Source organism: Neopsephotus bourkii, unplaced genomic scaffold (assembly GCF_033783945.1).
Source record: "Neopsephotus bourkii isolate Nb327-2 ecotype Australia unplaced genomic scaffold, CSIRO-AGI_Nbou_v1 NB_739, whole genome shotgun sequence".
Taxonomy (NCBI): Eukaryota; Metazoa; Chordata; class Aves; order Psittaciformes; family Psittacidae; genus Neopsephotus; species Neopsephotus bourkii.
Window position 1 is genome coordinate 598,234 of NW_026901237.1, and position 15,536 is coordinate 613,769.

General features: G+C 47.0%; 1 protein-coding gene across 1 annotated transcript; it reads left to right on the forward strand.

Annotated features, from left to right (window-relative positions):
- The first annotated feature begins 2,809 nt into the window (after positions 1–2,809).
- Positions 2,810–15,257, forward strand: TF (transferrin). The gene is made up of 17 exons (XM_061354439.1): positions 2,810–2,964; positions 4,712–4,875; positions 5,091–5,199; positions 5,971–6,162; positions 6,362–6,497; positions 6,940–6,995; positions 7,875–8,044; positions 8,169–8,355; positions 9,423–9,577; positions 10,308–10,401; positions 10,535–10,570; positions 10,790–10,948; positions 11,942–12,086; positions 12,994–13,058; positions 13,434–13,618; positions 14,428–14,614; positions 15,018–15,257. Exons 1-17 carry the CDS (start codon positions 2,922–2,924, stop codon positions 15,053–15,055), a joined length of 2,121 nt encoding a protein of 706 aa, XP_061210423.1. The 5' UTR covers positions 2,810–2,921; the 3' UTR covers positions 15,056–15,257.
- The last annotated feature ends 279 nt before the right edge of the window (positions 15,258–15,536 follow it).

The window sequence follows — 15,536 nt, forward strand, 5'->3', positions numbered from 1 at the left end:
TCTCCTGGGGGCCCCAGAGCTGCACCCAGGACTGCAGGTGGGGTCTCACCAGGGCAGAGTAGAGGGGCAGAACCACCTCATCACCTCGTGTGACCCGCTGGCCATGCTGCTTTGGACGCAGCCCAGTATACACCTGGCTCTCTGGACCACACAATTGCACAGTGCCAGCTTATGTCCAGTTTGTCATCCACTAGTATCCCCAGATCCTTCACTGCTGGGCTGCTCTCCATCCATTCACCACCCAGCAGCATCCTCTCCCATCTCTTGAAACGGGCACGACTGACAGTTCAGTGCTAGTCCCAGCCCTGTGTTCCACCCTGGTCTAGTGACGGAGGAGCAGGGAAGATGATCTAGGAAAATGGGTTCCCATCAGCCTGCTCTTCTTGCCTTCACCTGCTGCAATGCGACCTGTAGGGCCAGGACAGGACAAGAACTTGATCCCAGCTCTTGTGGCTGGCCATGCTTATGTCCTTGTGGGCAGGCTCCAGCCTTCTCCAAGCCACAGGCTAGTGCTGTCTAGAAGTTCCCATTTCTAGAGGGAAACAAGTCAACTTTATAGACAAGGCTAAAGTCCCGGGGGATGTATATTGTCCTCTGCCCTCAGCTTATCCCTCCTCAAGGTTCAACTGATTCTTTTTTCCTTTCCATTCATTTTCAGTGCTTTTTATCCTTAATATCTCAAGGTGAGCTGGGTCTTATCACACATCTGCCAGCCTGGTGACACCTGGGAACATCAGTGTTGGCTCCAAAGGCCTCCATTGCTGGATAGGAGCACCTCTACGGAAGTAACTGCTCCAAAGAGTCAGGTGAGATGCTTGTGTTGGTGTGGTGCCTTGACTGAAACTTTCTCTCTCCTTGGTTAATGTTTTCCTCACATGCAGACACAACCAGAGCTTGGGTCCAGCCTCTTTTCAGCTGCATTGGCTCCAGGATGAGCTCTGCATGGGGAACAGCCAGCACCATGATAAAGCCAAGCCCTCTCCCAGACAGCTTGTTGTGCCACCTCTAACTTTATCCCAGCCCAATTACAACAAATGCCCTTTCCTTAGGACACAACCAAAACTCCAGTCCAGCCTTGTCTCAACCACAAACCACAGTGTGCACATAAAGGGTTGCAGTAATAAGGGAGATGTAGAAACAAACAGTATTATTTTACCTTCAGTTTTACTTAGGATGGGGCTGAGCCCTGTTGTTTCCTGGGGGTTTGGATGTGTTTATCACCACCACCAATGACCCATGGCTGGCCGGAGGGTGTGCTAATCTGTATTTCTCCATCATCTGTGTCATTTTTAGCAGCATCCTCTTTCTGAAAACAGAACAGCCAGGATCCAAAGTGTTGCAATACAACAAACTTGTGATGTGTAATAATAGTTCAGCTTGTTTCATGAAGATGTGCTATAGAAGTCTTGATGCTTTCTGGATAACAAGGGCAAAGTCTGAGAGGCACTGGCTTAGTTCTGTCCTTTCTGGTAAAGCTGCTCCAGCTTGCAAGAGCCAGAACATTGATGTCTTATTTTGAAAGACAACAAGAGTGTCCATCATTAGTAAGAATTGGCCCTTGCTCTTCAATCTCAGTTTAGCCAGATACATGCATTTGATCATGGAAGGAGCTCTCTTCTTCACAAAACCATGCACCCAGGTAGTGAGGTATGGTTCTAGCTAGAACTTGCAGAAGCATGTGTGTATTTAATGAGAGAGAGGACCTGCTGTGTGAATAGAAGTGCATTTTCTAACACAATTCAGGCTGCTTCCAGCCAACCTTAGCCAAGAGCCTGGTATGGGCAAGCCCATGGATCTGCTGCATGGAAGGTGCAGGCTATGGGAAAGGACAGACCTGTGCAGGAGATCCAGAAGATCACAAAAGGAGGCTGGTGCTCTTGAAAGCCGATCTGGGAGCTGGACTTCACCGTTGGGCTTCCTACAGCACCCTTGTAGCTTGTGTTGGGTGTACCAGCCCCCAGTGCTGTCTAGGGATGCTGTTAGAACTTGCGGGTTAACTGATGTGGTGCAGGGACTCTTATTTAGTGTGTATGTGCCAAAGTCAACCAGAAGCTGGTCTTGTAGCCTGCAGCAAAGGTCAGGACAGCCTTTTCGGGACAGATTGGAGCCTGGGACAGCATCACAAAGGCAGACCTTTGTAAACCAAGCCATGCCCCACTGGTCCTGGCTGCAGGAAGATAAATCATGAATGGTACAATGAGATGGAGAGGTTTTGCAGAGAAAGGGAGAGGAAGGTGGCTGCTAACCTCAGCACTTCTTCCCAGGTTCATCCTGAGAATTTAACAGCGGTCTCCTGCTGGCTGCAGGGCATCTATCGAGCTCACTGCTCACTGCCATTGACCCTCCTTGCCTGTGCAATGAGCTTGTCAGATCATGTGGAAGGATCCTTTACTGCCTTTCAACCCCACTGCCAATGCACTCAGTGTGCTGCAAGGCAAAGGGCAACAGGCGCAACAGCAGGAGTTACTGGCAAGCATGAAAAACTCAGGGCTGGATCCAGCAGGGACTTTGAGAGATCCGGCTGTGCAAGGCAGGGGGTGGCCAGCACAAAAAGAGCCTCTCCTGCAGCGTTTCAGCCTGCAGAGGAATTCAGATGTCACAACTTGGGAATTTTCCATCTGAAGCCCCTTGGAAAATGAAAAGCACCTTGCCCTGCTCTGATTCCCGCCTGCAGAAGGGTTCAGTGCCAAATTGAAAGGCTTCCTAAAAATGGGCTGATCCAGGGAGGGGGGCGATTTAGAAGCTATTGAGAAACAAGGAAGAACAAACAGTGTTAGGTCATTGCTTCTGCAAACACAGCCAGGGCTGTTCTTCTATAAAAGGGGGAGAAAGCAGCTCCAGAGCCATCACAGACTTGGAGGGGACAGTCTGTGACCAAGGATACTGCATCCCCTCCACGGCACCTGACTCCCTGCCCAAGTATGAAACTCATACTCTCCACTGTGCTGTCCTTCGGGATAGTGGGTAAGTGCCTGCTGAAAGCAGTTTTGGGGGAAAGGAAGAGTCAAAACCTCCCAGGACCCCAGGCTCTCCCCCTGGTGAGGCTGTTTTAGAGCTGCAGCATGTGCCAGACCCAGGCAGCCGTTAAGTATAAGCCAGGATGTAAAGCGATGTGGATCTCTGTCAACGAGGATGGTATTTTGGGCATTAATGACAGCCAGCTTTTTCCTTGGGCCAGCCCATAGAGGTCTGCAGCTCCCCACAGCAAGCTACTGAGCACCCAGCTGGCGAGGAGAAGGGATGCTTGGCATCTATGACCAGGGAGGAGACTGATCTAGAGAGGCTCCACACCTCTGCTGTCGTGGGGCAAAGGGAAAAGTCACCCTTCAGCCACTGCTGTGTTGGGAGAGGAGTAGGAAGAGGAGCTCTGTCAGCCAGCGAGGGGGAGAAACCAGAGGGAGACCTGCCTGCCAAGCCTGCATGTGTGTTGTGTTAAACCTGAAGGCAGTGATAAAATAGAGCTTATACAACAGACTCCTCATGCTCTCCGCTCTGCTCCTGTGCTGCTCTGTCCTACTGCTGTGGCTGCACTTTGCTCGGGCTCCCCTCTATGTCATGCCTAAATTGTGCCACCCTAGAGCAGGCTCTGCTGGAAGCCATTCTTTCTCCTCTCTTTCTGCTTACAGCTTTGGCAGGCTACCTACAGCTAGGTAGACATGGCAAGGAGATTGCTGCCATCTACACCTGACCTGGGGACCACTGCCTAGAAAGAGGGGTTCCCTTCTTGCTGTAGGCATCCCCTGTAAAGTGTGGTGGTGATAAATGTCCTCTGGTGGGAAGTGCTCCCTGTGCCACTGGCATCAGGAAGTCCTCGAGCACCTTTGCTGAGTACTAGCAGGCAATGTCTTATTAATGGTGAAGAATCCCTCCTCCTCCCCTGCATAGAAGGAGCACAGGGGCTGCCCAAAAGCTCTGTGGCACAGGTTAGTATGGAGGTGTTTGAATGAAATGGGCCATCAAGGGTTTGGAGAGGGTGAACTGTGCAGACACCTCTTGGTGTGCACAATAATGCCAGAAAGGGACAAAGTTAGGGTGCAGTGTGCAGCACAAGCTGGCCACATACTTTAAATGCAACTGAAGGGGGTGTGAGACCTCCACCTGAGGTCTTTGCTATGCTTCAGTCTCCTAAAGCAGCCAGTCAGCTGCATTTATTGTCTGGGGGGGTTTCTTAGAAGACTGTGGTGGTGGTACGGCATCTCTGTTATTAAGTTTAGTGGAGGAGGTGAGATACAGAGACAGTTAAATAGATCATCTAGCTGCCAAGGTCACTTAGTGATGTACTGAGTTGTGACGTACTAAGTTGGTGATGTACTGAATACAGTCTGGCCAGGTCAGAGTTGCTCTCCCTTTGGGGTTATTTGTAAAGACACTGCTTCAGTGCACAACTTTTTTCCCCCTGTTTTTGCGATGTCTTGAGTCTGATTGCTATTGAAGTGTGTGGATTTGTTCCGCACACACCAAGCTGCTTGAATCATTATTCTGTGCAGGACATACATTACCCAGAAACAGGAATGCTTCTGCCAGGTGTACTTGATGATGCACATATCAGGCAGGAAAAAATGACCTAGGAGACATGGAAGGAAGATCCTGCATCTGGCCACCACTCAAGGATATGATTGCAGGGAACCAGAGATCTTGTATTCACAGAGATGCTGTTTCTCTCCAATTGTTTTCATTCTCCCTTTCTGTTACTTTCTGGTTCTTTCTACAGCCCTGTGTTTTGCTGCTCCCCCCAAGACCAGCATCAGATGGTGCACAATATCCTCAGCAGAAGAGAACAAATGCAATAGCCTAAGGGACCACATGCAACAAGAGAACACTGCATTGAGTTGCCTGCAGAAAGCAACGTACCTTGACTGCATAAAAGCCATTTCGGTGAGTGGGCAGCATCTGTGCTGGGTGCTGTGAGGATGTTTCAGCAGCCTGTTACACCTGGAGAAGGTTGGAGTTTCCTTTGGGTCATTGGTTGTTACCTGTGATCCCCCTGTAGAGGACTCACCCACAAGGATGCAAGGGAGAATCTGGGCAAGTGTTTTTCCCTTATGTGTCCCTGCTCTTTGTTTATTGACTGAAATGTTCTTCTTGTTCAGAATAATGAAGCAGATGCCATTAGCTTGGACGGCGGTCAAGTTTTTGAGGCAGGCCTTGCCCCCTACAAGCTGAAGCCTATTGTTGCTGAGGTCTATGCACAAAACGGAGGTACATTTTCATGCAGTACTTTTAAGCCAAGTGGTGGTAAGAAACTGGTAGTTCAAGGGCCGTCCTTTCCATGCAGAGCTCCCATGTTATTTGTGTTGGGTGCCCAAGATATTGCCCCTGGCTCCCAGATCCCAGAGGGAAAAGGGTGGTGGGTGCCCCATTTTTGATGTTAGCTGTAATGAAAGTCACTGAAGCCAATTTTGACCTCTGCACTGGAGCTCAACCTGTTTCCACATAATATTCAGGATCAAAGCAATGTGGAAGAGTCATTCCCAATATGGTAGCTAAGAAATTACTGATACTAAATCAAAAGATGTGGTCTCTACTGCCCCTAAAACTCAGTAATTTTATTTATATGTAGCATGTGATGGACTATGTATAATTTTGAAGACTAAATGTGGGATTTTGGTCTTACAAGGCTTCAGTGGGCAACAGCACTGGAGAAAAGACTTGCCAAAGAAGATTTGCCAAAAAGTCTTGTTGAAGCATCTTTACAAAACTGAGGGCATGTCTAATGTCTGCCCAGTGGCAAAGCATTTTGTGTGTGACGGATAGTATTTCCAGGTTATCATTGCTTATCATTGCAAGTTGTGAGGTTTGGTGTTGGTTTGATATCAGCAGTGTAGTTCATCCCTAAGAAAATGGGAAGAGGATGTTGCTGATTATTTGGAAGTACAGCACTTTATTCTGTGAAACTGGGGGTCTGGCAGGATTTGAAATGTTCCTGAATCCCACTATTTCCTTGCTTTCCTGTTTTTTCCTACACTGCAGGCTCCACAACCAGCTACTACGCTGTGGCAGTCGTGAAGAAAGGAACAGACTTCACAATAAACGACTTGCAGGGCAAGACCTCATGCCACACAGGCTTGGGCAGGTCTGCTGGCTGGAACATCCCCATTGGGACACTCCTCCGCCGGGGAGACATCAAGTGGGAAGGCAAAGACTCAGGCTCCATCGAGCAAGGTGAGGTGGGAAACAGTGAGAGAGATGGGCTGGAGTTAAGCTGGTGGTACAGTGAAAGTGATGTTGCCTGATCTTTTATAGAGGTCCAGGGATGGCTCATGGAGGAAGAGAGTCACTGGCATTCTTTGTGCATCCGCTCCCTTCCAGGTCCTTGTACAAGTGGATCTTAGACTAACCATTGCTTCTTTCTCATCCATAGCGGTGGCCAATTTTTTCTCTGCCAGCTGTGTGCCTGGTGCCACCACTGAACAAAAACTGTGCCGTCAGTGCAAGGGGGACTCCAAAACCAAATGCTCTCGCACAGCGCCTTATTCTGGATATTCGGGAGCTTTTCAGTGAGTGAAAGTTATTTTTCCTTTGGGGCAGTATTCTAGCCCTGGTTTTGTTATTCATACCAGCTTTTGTTACAGTAGGGAAGGCTCTGTTGTAACCAGGGGTCGTGAGGAAACTGAATTTATAGCACAACTGGGAGCGCTGGTAATTAAAGATCCAATTAGTAAAAACTGTCAGGCAGCTAGTGGGAGATGACAGAGGCAGCTGCCTTGCATGGTTTTGCACAGACTTAAGAATAAACAGCATTAGCATTGTTCTAAGTCTAACTGGGCTTCTTGAGGATTACTACTTTGCCATTACATTTTCTTCCCTGCCAGCATAGGATTTTGTAAGGAAGACCACTGCTCTGTGTTTGCAGTTTGTGCTGCAGTAATTTGCAGAAACAGTAGATAGGAAGTTACAATGTCTGGTTTTTAACATCTCTTCTGTTATTCCCACCTGCAGCTGTCTGAAAGACGGAAAAGGAGATGTGGCTTTTGTGAAACACACAACTGTTCAAGGTAGGCCTGCAAGATCACTTGGTTCTCTTTTTTCTAGTCCAACCTCTTGCTGCTGCTCTATCCTGCAATTAGTCTACACAGTGCAGCATTGATTATTCTCCCGGTTTGCCATAAAATTCTTCTCCTTTAATTGTTAGAAACCTGTTTTGCACACTGTCAACTGACTCATGCTTGTTAGTGAGAAATATGATGATGGTGGGGTCCACTTTTTCTTCTTGGGGTTTCTTCTTCAAAGAAGGAAAATCTGCTTGATTTAAGTTCAGTGATATTATCATTGGTACCACATCTCAAAGCCAGCTGTACTGTTACCACAGCAAACACAGGAAAAGAGGTGTAAGCAATTACACTCACCCATGACTCGGGGAGGGAATTCAGCCCACAGCAAGAGTTCACTAACTTCTTGGAGATGGAAGATGACCTGGCATGCCCAGGACCTGTAGTGAGCTCAGTGAACCACCAAGATGGTCATGGGGCAGGCACACTTGTCCTGTGAGGAGATGCTCAGTGTGGTGGGCTTGACCAGCCTGGGGAAGAGATGGTTTTGAGGGGACCTCAGATCAGCCTGCCTGTCCTTATAAGTCTGTACTTATAAAGAGGTTAGCAAGAAGGTGGAATCAAGATCTTTATGGAGGTGAACAGTGGAAAGATGGGAGACAATAATAAATGGAAACAAGGGAGGTTTGGACCAGATAGAAGGGGAAATGTTTTCCCTTTGAGAACAATCAAATAGTGGGACAGGTTACCCAGGACAGCTATGCACTCTCTGCTCTTAAAGGTTTTAAAGATCTATCTAAAGCAACCTGGTAGCATTACAAAGCTGCCCAGGCTGGCTGTTCTGTTTTCATGGTGATGCAACTCACAATTCCTCTCTTCCTCAAGAAAATGCCCCAGATGAGAAGGATGAGTATGAGCTTCTGTGTCTGGATGGCAGCCGTCAGCCTGTGGACAACTACAAAGCCTGTCACTGGGCCAAGGTTCCTGCTCATGCTGTTGTGGCTAGAGATGATAGCAAGGTTGATGACATCTGGAACTTCCTCTCAAAAGCTCAGGTATTGTCAAGCTCTCTTTTCCTTCCCCTAGAATCCCTGCTTCTGTCCTCTGACTTTGTTTGCTCTCTCCAGCTTTCCAAGAGCTTTGGTACAGTCATTTGCAGATTATTTTCCCTCAATACAGGAAAGATTTGGTGTGGGCACAAGCAGCTCCTTCCAGCTCTTTGGGCCACCTGGCAAGAAGGACCCAGCCCTCAAAGACTTGCTTTTCAAAGATTCTGCTGTCCAGCTGAAGCGTATCCCAGCACTGATGGATTCCCAGCTCTACCTGGGCTTTGAGTACTACACTGCCATCCAGAGCATTCAGAAAGGTAGGCAGGATGTGAAGCACTGATGTTGTGTCAGTGCGAGCTGTGTTGAAGAGATGGCATCAGCAAACACAACTAGGCAAAAGGAACAGAGTTATTTCAAACACAGGTAGTATTCTCTGCAGAAGATTTTCTGTGAAAGGTATTATCACTAAAATCACACCATCTTCAAAAATTCACTTACATTAACAAAAGGAATTTGTTGATTCCAAAATCAAAGTAACATCATCATCACACCAACAGAAGTGGAGCATTTACACACACTCCACCCCTTGTCCCTTCAGTATGATCACAAAAATAGCCCGTGGTTATTCAGCTGGTGATAGAGATTTGGCATAGTCAAAACTGCTGCTTAGAAAAGCTGTTTCTGAGATGGAAGAGGAAGGAACATCTCAGGACACCAGGTCCAGTATTGGCCACTTGAGGGAAACAGTGCGCTTTATTTCCATCTAGACGCATCAATCTTTTATTGACGTCCTACCTGGACTTCTGGAAGTCAAACATCTCACAAATGACCTCCAAAGCCCACTTAAAATGCAGAGTTGCTCAGTGATCTCTGTGCCAGGCTCAGCCATCGTGGCTTTTATGGAAGAGGGTGCATGGACTTTGGAACACCAAAACAGATTATTCAGATGACACTCCACGTAAACATAACTAGACTGTACTTTTCCATCTCGGTCTGATCTTAGTCTCATGGTTGTCTGGGCTGTGAGGTCTGGAAAATGTGCAATATCTCATAGGCAGCAATACCAAGTACTATTGGTGGTTTAGTGGTTGTGATGTTTCAGCTGACATGAATCTGCATGAACAGTATGTGTTATGCAGAAGTTCTCCTTTCTGATCTGTATGTTGATTTTTTTGAGCATCCTTCAGCTCAAGAATCATTCCTTCTATTCACACCAGCCCAGGGCTTATTAAGCAAGAACCTCTAGCAGTGAGCAGCAGCAGCAGGTTGGTGTGTACAGACAGTTTCATGGCTGAGTAAAAGAAATAGAAAGTAGCCTGCCTGTAGCCTTATTTTTCACCAGGACTCTAGGCTTATCCTTGGTTTTCCTCTGCTGCTTTTACAGATCAGCTGAACCCCAACCGCCGAGAAAACAAGACACGGTGGTGTGCCGTAGGCAAGAATGAGAAGAGCAAGTGTGACCTCTGGAGTGTGGTGAGCAACGGGGATGTGGAGTGCATCGTGGCAGACAACACCAGGGACTGCATCATTAAGATCATGGTATGGCTTTTTAATTCTCCCTGTGAACCTTCCAGATGGAAAGCCCCATTTCTTCCTTCAGCCTGGGAATAGATGGGGTGGAGATAGGGCTAGATTTTAAAAGAAGATAGTAGGAGCTTTTTGAGAAAAAACAGTGGGTAGAAGCCAGCCTCATCACAGGGAATGGGGCTGACTAGTTTTTCACCAATTAACGTTCTTAAAAAGAAAATAAGTTATTGAACAGTGTTCTTTCTTGAGGTTTCCTAAACAAAAATCAAATGTCTGCTGTGAAGCAACTTTTTATTAGGAATAGGAAGGTGAAATATAAATATTGAAAAATACAGAGAAAAACAGTTGCCTGCTTAGAAGAGGAGTGATTCCGTAGCACAGATGAGGATGCTGGTGTCAGCTCAGGGCATTGGGTTGGTACTGCGAAGAGAGCACAAAATGTGAGCTTGAAAAGACAGGTAAGGTGAGGAGATCTGTTTGTCAGGGAAGTGTGCTAGGAGAGACACACAGGTAAGCCTGTGAATGTCTGGGGAAGTGAGCTGCTGCTGCAGGCGGTTACAAGCACAGGGGAGCATCAAAACTCCCTCTGCATCAGTGAGACCTTGCCTGTCCATAAGCTAAGGGATGGCCTCTCACATCACCATAGCCACAAGCCCTTCTCCTTTACACTGAGTGCTGCTTTTACAATCTGATTTCTGGGGACATACAGGGTTGTTTGACTGCTGTGCTGTTTTCATTGCAGAAAGGTGAAGCAGATGCTATCAGTTTAGATGGAGGTTTTGTCTACACTGCTGGTGTGTGTGGCTTGGTGCCAGTGATGGGAGAAGTCTATGAGGGTAAGCACAGCCCGGGCTGCCCCTCAGGGTCGTGGTGGTGGGTAATGGGCTGGTGCAAAAGCACTGCTTTTGTTCCGTTTCTGTTTTGGTTTGCGGTATCTTTTATCTACTATCTTCTTTTTCTCTCCATCAGATGAGAGTCAGTGCAACAAAGCAGAAGGAGAACCAGGTAATTACTGCCAACAGAGGGACAGAAAACAGTCCTGATGTTTATAAGTAGAAAAGTGTATATGCAGTCATGAGTAGAGAATAAATGTCTAGTCTCCACACAAAGAGCCACTGCGTACATAGAGGTCCCCTTTCCCAAGTGCAGTCAATGCTTTCCTAAGGGAACATAGTGGGATCCTCAGTTCAGTCCTTAATTCTCCTTTATTTTATCTTCTGAAAGCATCCTACTTTGCTGTGGCTGTTGTGAAGAAATCTGACGGTGATATCACATGGAACAATCTGCAGGGTAAGAAGTCATGCCACACTGCTGTCGGGAGAACTGCTGGCTGGAACATCCCCATGGGCTTGATTCACAACAGGACAGGGAGCTGCAATTTCGGTGAGTTGAGTTTCGCATCCATTCCTTCAAGTTGGGGATCTGCTTGCAAAAATGTTTTCACATCCTTCAGCTGAACTTCAAAGTTTCTTACGCCTCCAAGATCCCCACCTAGAGGTGGGAAATGGAGAAGACTTTGTTGTTTAAGGTTTCACTGAGCAAAGGTTTAGGCTGTTGGTAACTGCTTCGGAGTAAGATTTCACATCTCTCCCCTTCCCTTTGCAGCAGCCCAAAAGGTACCCCTAAAAAGGGAATAGGGCTGCCCCAGGTAGGGGCAGGGTGTGGAGTGGGGGTGAACGATGCACCTTCAGGCTCAGAAGGGAGGGGAAGGGCTGAGAATAGGGGACAGAGGCTGAACTTTGTTCGAGAAACATAAAGGGACTGCTCTGACTGCCTGAGAATAAGGGAGTAAAAGTCTGCTTTTGCTCTGGGACTTCACAAGATCAACTTCTACATCCACCTTTCAATCAGTGAGATTTACAGGGAGTCCAACAAAAATAATATGGAAATACCATCTACCAAGGCAAACCAATCATACCGTTATTAAAAGGAAATTTCTAACTGCAAGAAGATCATGAGTTTCAGACTCAGCCCCTCCATCCTCCTGCCTGGTTTTCCCACTGTCCCTTCTTCTCCCAGAGATCTGGCAAATGCTGCAAAATGAACCTCTGATAACCCATAAAGGCTGTGGAGGCTTGGGCTGGCTCTGGGTGAGCTGAGAATGGTTTGCAGCAACAACATTCTTTTTCTGCCAAGATAGTGGCTGTTGCAATGGAGCTTTAGCCCCCATTTCATTGTCAATAATAGTGACACAGGTTTCATAGTGAAAACTGGATGCATGCGATTTGCTGACCACTGAATTGTGCTCCTTCTCACAGCCTGTTTACAGCTCCCAGTGACCCATAATACAAATTCAGTACAGGAACATATTATTAAAAGAAAACCCAGCTTTTCAGTGCAAAGAAAAGTCCATTTTTTACCTATTTCTGCTTTCAGATGAATACTTTAGCGAGGGCTGTGCTCCTGGGTCTCCTCCTAACTCCCGCCTCTGCCGACTCTGCAAGGGCTCAGGCGGGGTTCCACCAGAGAAGTGTGTCGCCAGCACCCATGAGAAATACTATGGATATACTGGAGCTTTCCGGTAGGTGATGGAAACATTCCGGCTGCTCCCAAGTACCGTAGGGCTAATGACAGAAGTTATGGGTAGATCACATACAGAGCACAGCCTTACACTGAAGCTAATTTGCTGACCTCCTTTTTTCCTCCATTACACTGCTGAAGGTACAATGTCTGTAATATTATACATATGCTGTATATGCTATATGCTTTTTATGCTATATATATGGTTTTTTTCTTTATGCAGCCTCATGCAAATTTATATAAAATGTTCCCATTCTATAAACCAACGTCCTGGTGTCTCCACACAAACCTGGAGAGGCACAAGTGTTTTGGCCAGGCCTCCTACAATGGCAGCAGTGCTTCACTTTTAATGCAAATAAGGAGTGTAAAAGATGGGGACACACAAACAGTGCTGCCCGTAGACCCTCTCTGTTTACAGCACTGTTTGGCTTAGTTAAAACAAGCAGTGCCATCTCCTACATAGCCCCTCAGTATCGTGTCAAGTCTAAGTAATTCATGTGGGGCATGAATTTAAAAAGAGAATTCATTGTTTCATTTACGTCTGATAGCAAAGAGACCCTGCTTCAGGATTTGCAGTCCTTTGGGGGCAAGTTAGTGTTTTTACAAAGCAATTAATGCATTCAGGCAGAATTGCAGAAAGCAAAGCAACTTCTGAACCTGGCCAAACTGCCTCTGTCTGACAATAAAACAAATTGGCTACTTATCATGTGAGGAGGACACATGTTTTTCTCCAGAATGTGTTCAGAGACTCTGTTTTCCATAGCCTGAAAACATTCGTGGCATGGCTCCTTAGAGACCTGTCTTTGGAGAGTAATTCTACAAAACAAGACATAAGCCAGAATAAAGCCTGTCAGGAAAGGGCCAGGATTCAAGCACCCACATCACTTGTTTTTCTTTGTACTTCCCAGGTGTCTGGTCGAGGAGGGGAATGTGGCCTTTATTAAGCATTCAATTGTCGAGGAAAACACTGGCGGTACGTGGTTATTGTGTTGAACGGGTCTTGGCAGGGCTGCCTTCCCCTCCTTGCGTTCTTTCTGTTCCCAGTGCAGAACGTAGTAGGAAGCTTTACCTGCTTGGCTCATCAACCTCACCCTTCCCGCAGGAGAGGCAGGATTCAGGTGTTAGCAGGAGCTGCCTGCCTGTGGTGGCTTTTCCCAGGCATTTCTGCAGGGACACTTCCCTGCTAGCTACCATTTAACCTATGTTATTCAGGTGGTCCTGAATAATAAGTGCCTTGCTACCTTTGAGTAGCGCTCCAGCAGGAGCAAATGCCTTGTTTAGGTGTTGTGAGGCTGATGTTCTTCTGCTACATGAGATCTTTGAATCTCCAAACCAATTCTCTTTAAAGGCAAAAACAAAGAAGACTGGGCCAAAAATCTGAAAATGGACCAATTTGAGTTGCTGTGCACTGATGGGCGACGGGCAAATATCATGGATTACAGGGACTGCAACCTGGCCAGGGTTCCTACCCATGGTGTGGTCACACGCCCTGAGAAAGCTAAGAGAGTCCGTGAGCTGCTGGAGAGACAAGAGGTCAGTAGCACTGGCAGTGGTGGAAATGTTCTGGGGTTGGTTTTATGCAGCATGTTTGTGCTCTTAGAGAAACGATGCCCTGAGGTTCCCTGAGTCAGTGCAAGGTGAAGATTTTAACTTACTGATACAAGGTGACAGCCTGCCTCCCAGCCTCCCCATTCCTTCATCCCTTCCAAACCACTCTGTCTCCTCCACCACCTCAGTAAATATGCATTTAGGTAACAGCCATATGGTGGTGGCTGCTGTGTCATGCTATACTTGTGTGACATGAGGTTATCGCCTCCTTCTCAGGATATGCTCTTGCAGGTGTGTTTCACAAGCTCCTCTGAGGTCTCTAAACCAGCTGGGTCAGGCAGAGCCCTGAGGAAGACAGAAGCCTTCCTGCACACACAGAGCCTTACAGCTACTGCTGTACATGTAACCTGGATGAACCAGCTCTGATTTTACACTAAAAACCTCAGCATTTGCCCCACCATCAGAGTCTGCTCAGAGGCACTTGAGAAGTCAGCTCCTTTTGCTTCTGACTTATGGCTGAGGCACAGAACTCACTGGCAGCATTTGCTGATGAGTTCTGAATGTAGTGACCTGTTAAAATGGAAAATAATAGTTTTGACAGTTGTGCCACAACTGTGCCTACCACTGAGATCCCTCATCTAACCACACAGAGTATTCAATCCTAAACCCCTGGAGCATGGCTGGGGGCCCCCCAGGATGATAGTGGAGAACTAGGACTAACAGCTAGGCTTGTATGAGCTGCATCTTGACAGCTTTCTATGCTTTACATACACTTCCTTGTGCCTTTATTTCAGAAACTGTTTGGAACAAAAGGAATTGAGAAAGAAAGGTTCAGTATGTTTCAGTCTCAAACCAAGGACCTTCTGTTTAAAGACTTGACCAAGTGTCTGGTCAAACTCCGTGATGGCACAACGTACAAGGAATTCCTCGGAGATCAGTACTATGCTTCAGTTTCTAGCCTCAATACCTGCAATCCGTCAGGTAACTGTAACAGACTCAGTTTTTAGCCTCGCAGGCACTAACAGTTTATTCTGTAGCTGTCCATTTAATTCTTTTAAAGCAAAATGAGGATAATTCATGAAGATGCCAGTCTACTTTATTCGAAGTTTCTTGAATGATCTGGAAGCAGAGTCTGCTGCTCTGGCATCAACAGGGATCATGTATTTCTACTCACTTTAGAAAACAGACATTTTGAAAGATGACAGAAAGAACCCATCCTGTCCCATCAGTGTGTGTTCAGTGCGATCTGTGGTTAATACACAAGGGGGGGGTTGTGGCATACCGGATGTGGCAATGATGATGTTGGCATGGCTGGGTGTGGGCTGTTCGGATGACGGTGTTTAAAGGCAGGATCTGAACTTCTGCCTGTCCTTTCCCTTTTCAGATCTCCTCCAGGTGTGCACCTTCCTTGAGGACAAGTAGTGGGATGGGAAGGACCCTTGCTGGAGGGGAAGGAAACTTCAAGCAATGACTCCTCTTGTGCCCTCAGCACCAAACACTGACCTGCAGAGGGCTCTTTCCCTTCTCTGCTTTCTCTGCCCTTCCTCATCACTCTAAAAGTGGCTGTTGGAGATCTTACCCTTCTCTGCTGCTGTCACAGCAAAAAATAAACTCTCAAATCTAACCAAGGCTCCTGAGATCCTTCAGCCCATTCCTTTCCCCAGTACCTCTTGCCATAGAACAGTACCAGATGCCACCATGGCTATTGCCACTTAAGGCTATTGCTGCCCACTAGAGAAATTTGTTTCAATGTTTGCCAAAGCAAAATGGATTAAATATGCCCCAAAGCCTAATTAACAGCTGTTTTGTACTCTCTGAGCTTTTGCTTCATCCAGGTTATCCCATTATCTCCCCAGCAGATGATAGTTGTCCCATGTAGCAGGGACACTGGAAGAGGGAGAAT

Bases quoted from the DNA above. Each gene is read 5' to 3' on its own strand.
- TF (XM_061354439.1), top strand. From the start codon at position 2,922: ATGAAACTCATACTCTCCACTGTGCTGTCCTTCGGGATAGTGG. The intron at 5,200-5,970 runs GTACATTTTCAT...CCTACACTGCAG, and splicing joins GGTCTATGCACAAAACGGAG to GCTCCACAACCAGCTACTAC. The intron at 8,045-8,168 runs GTATTGTCAAGC...CCCTCAATACAG, and splicing joins ACTTCCTCTCAAAAGCTCAG to GAAAGATTTGGTGTGGGCAC.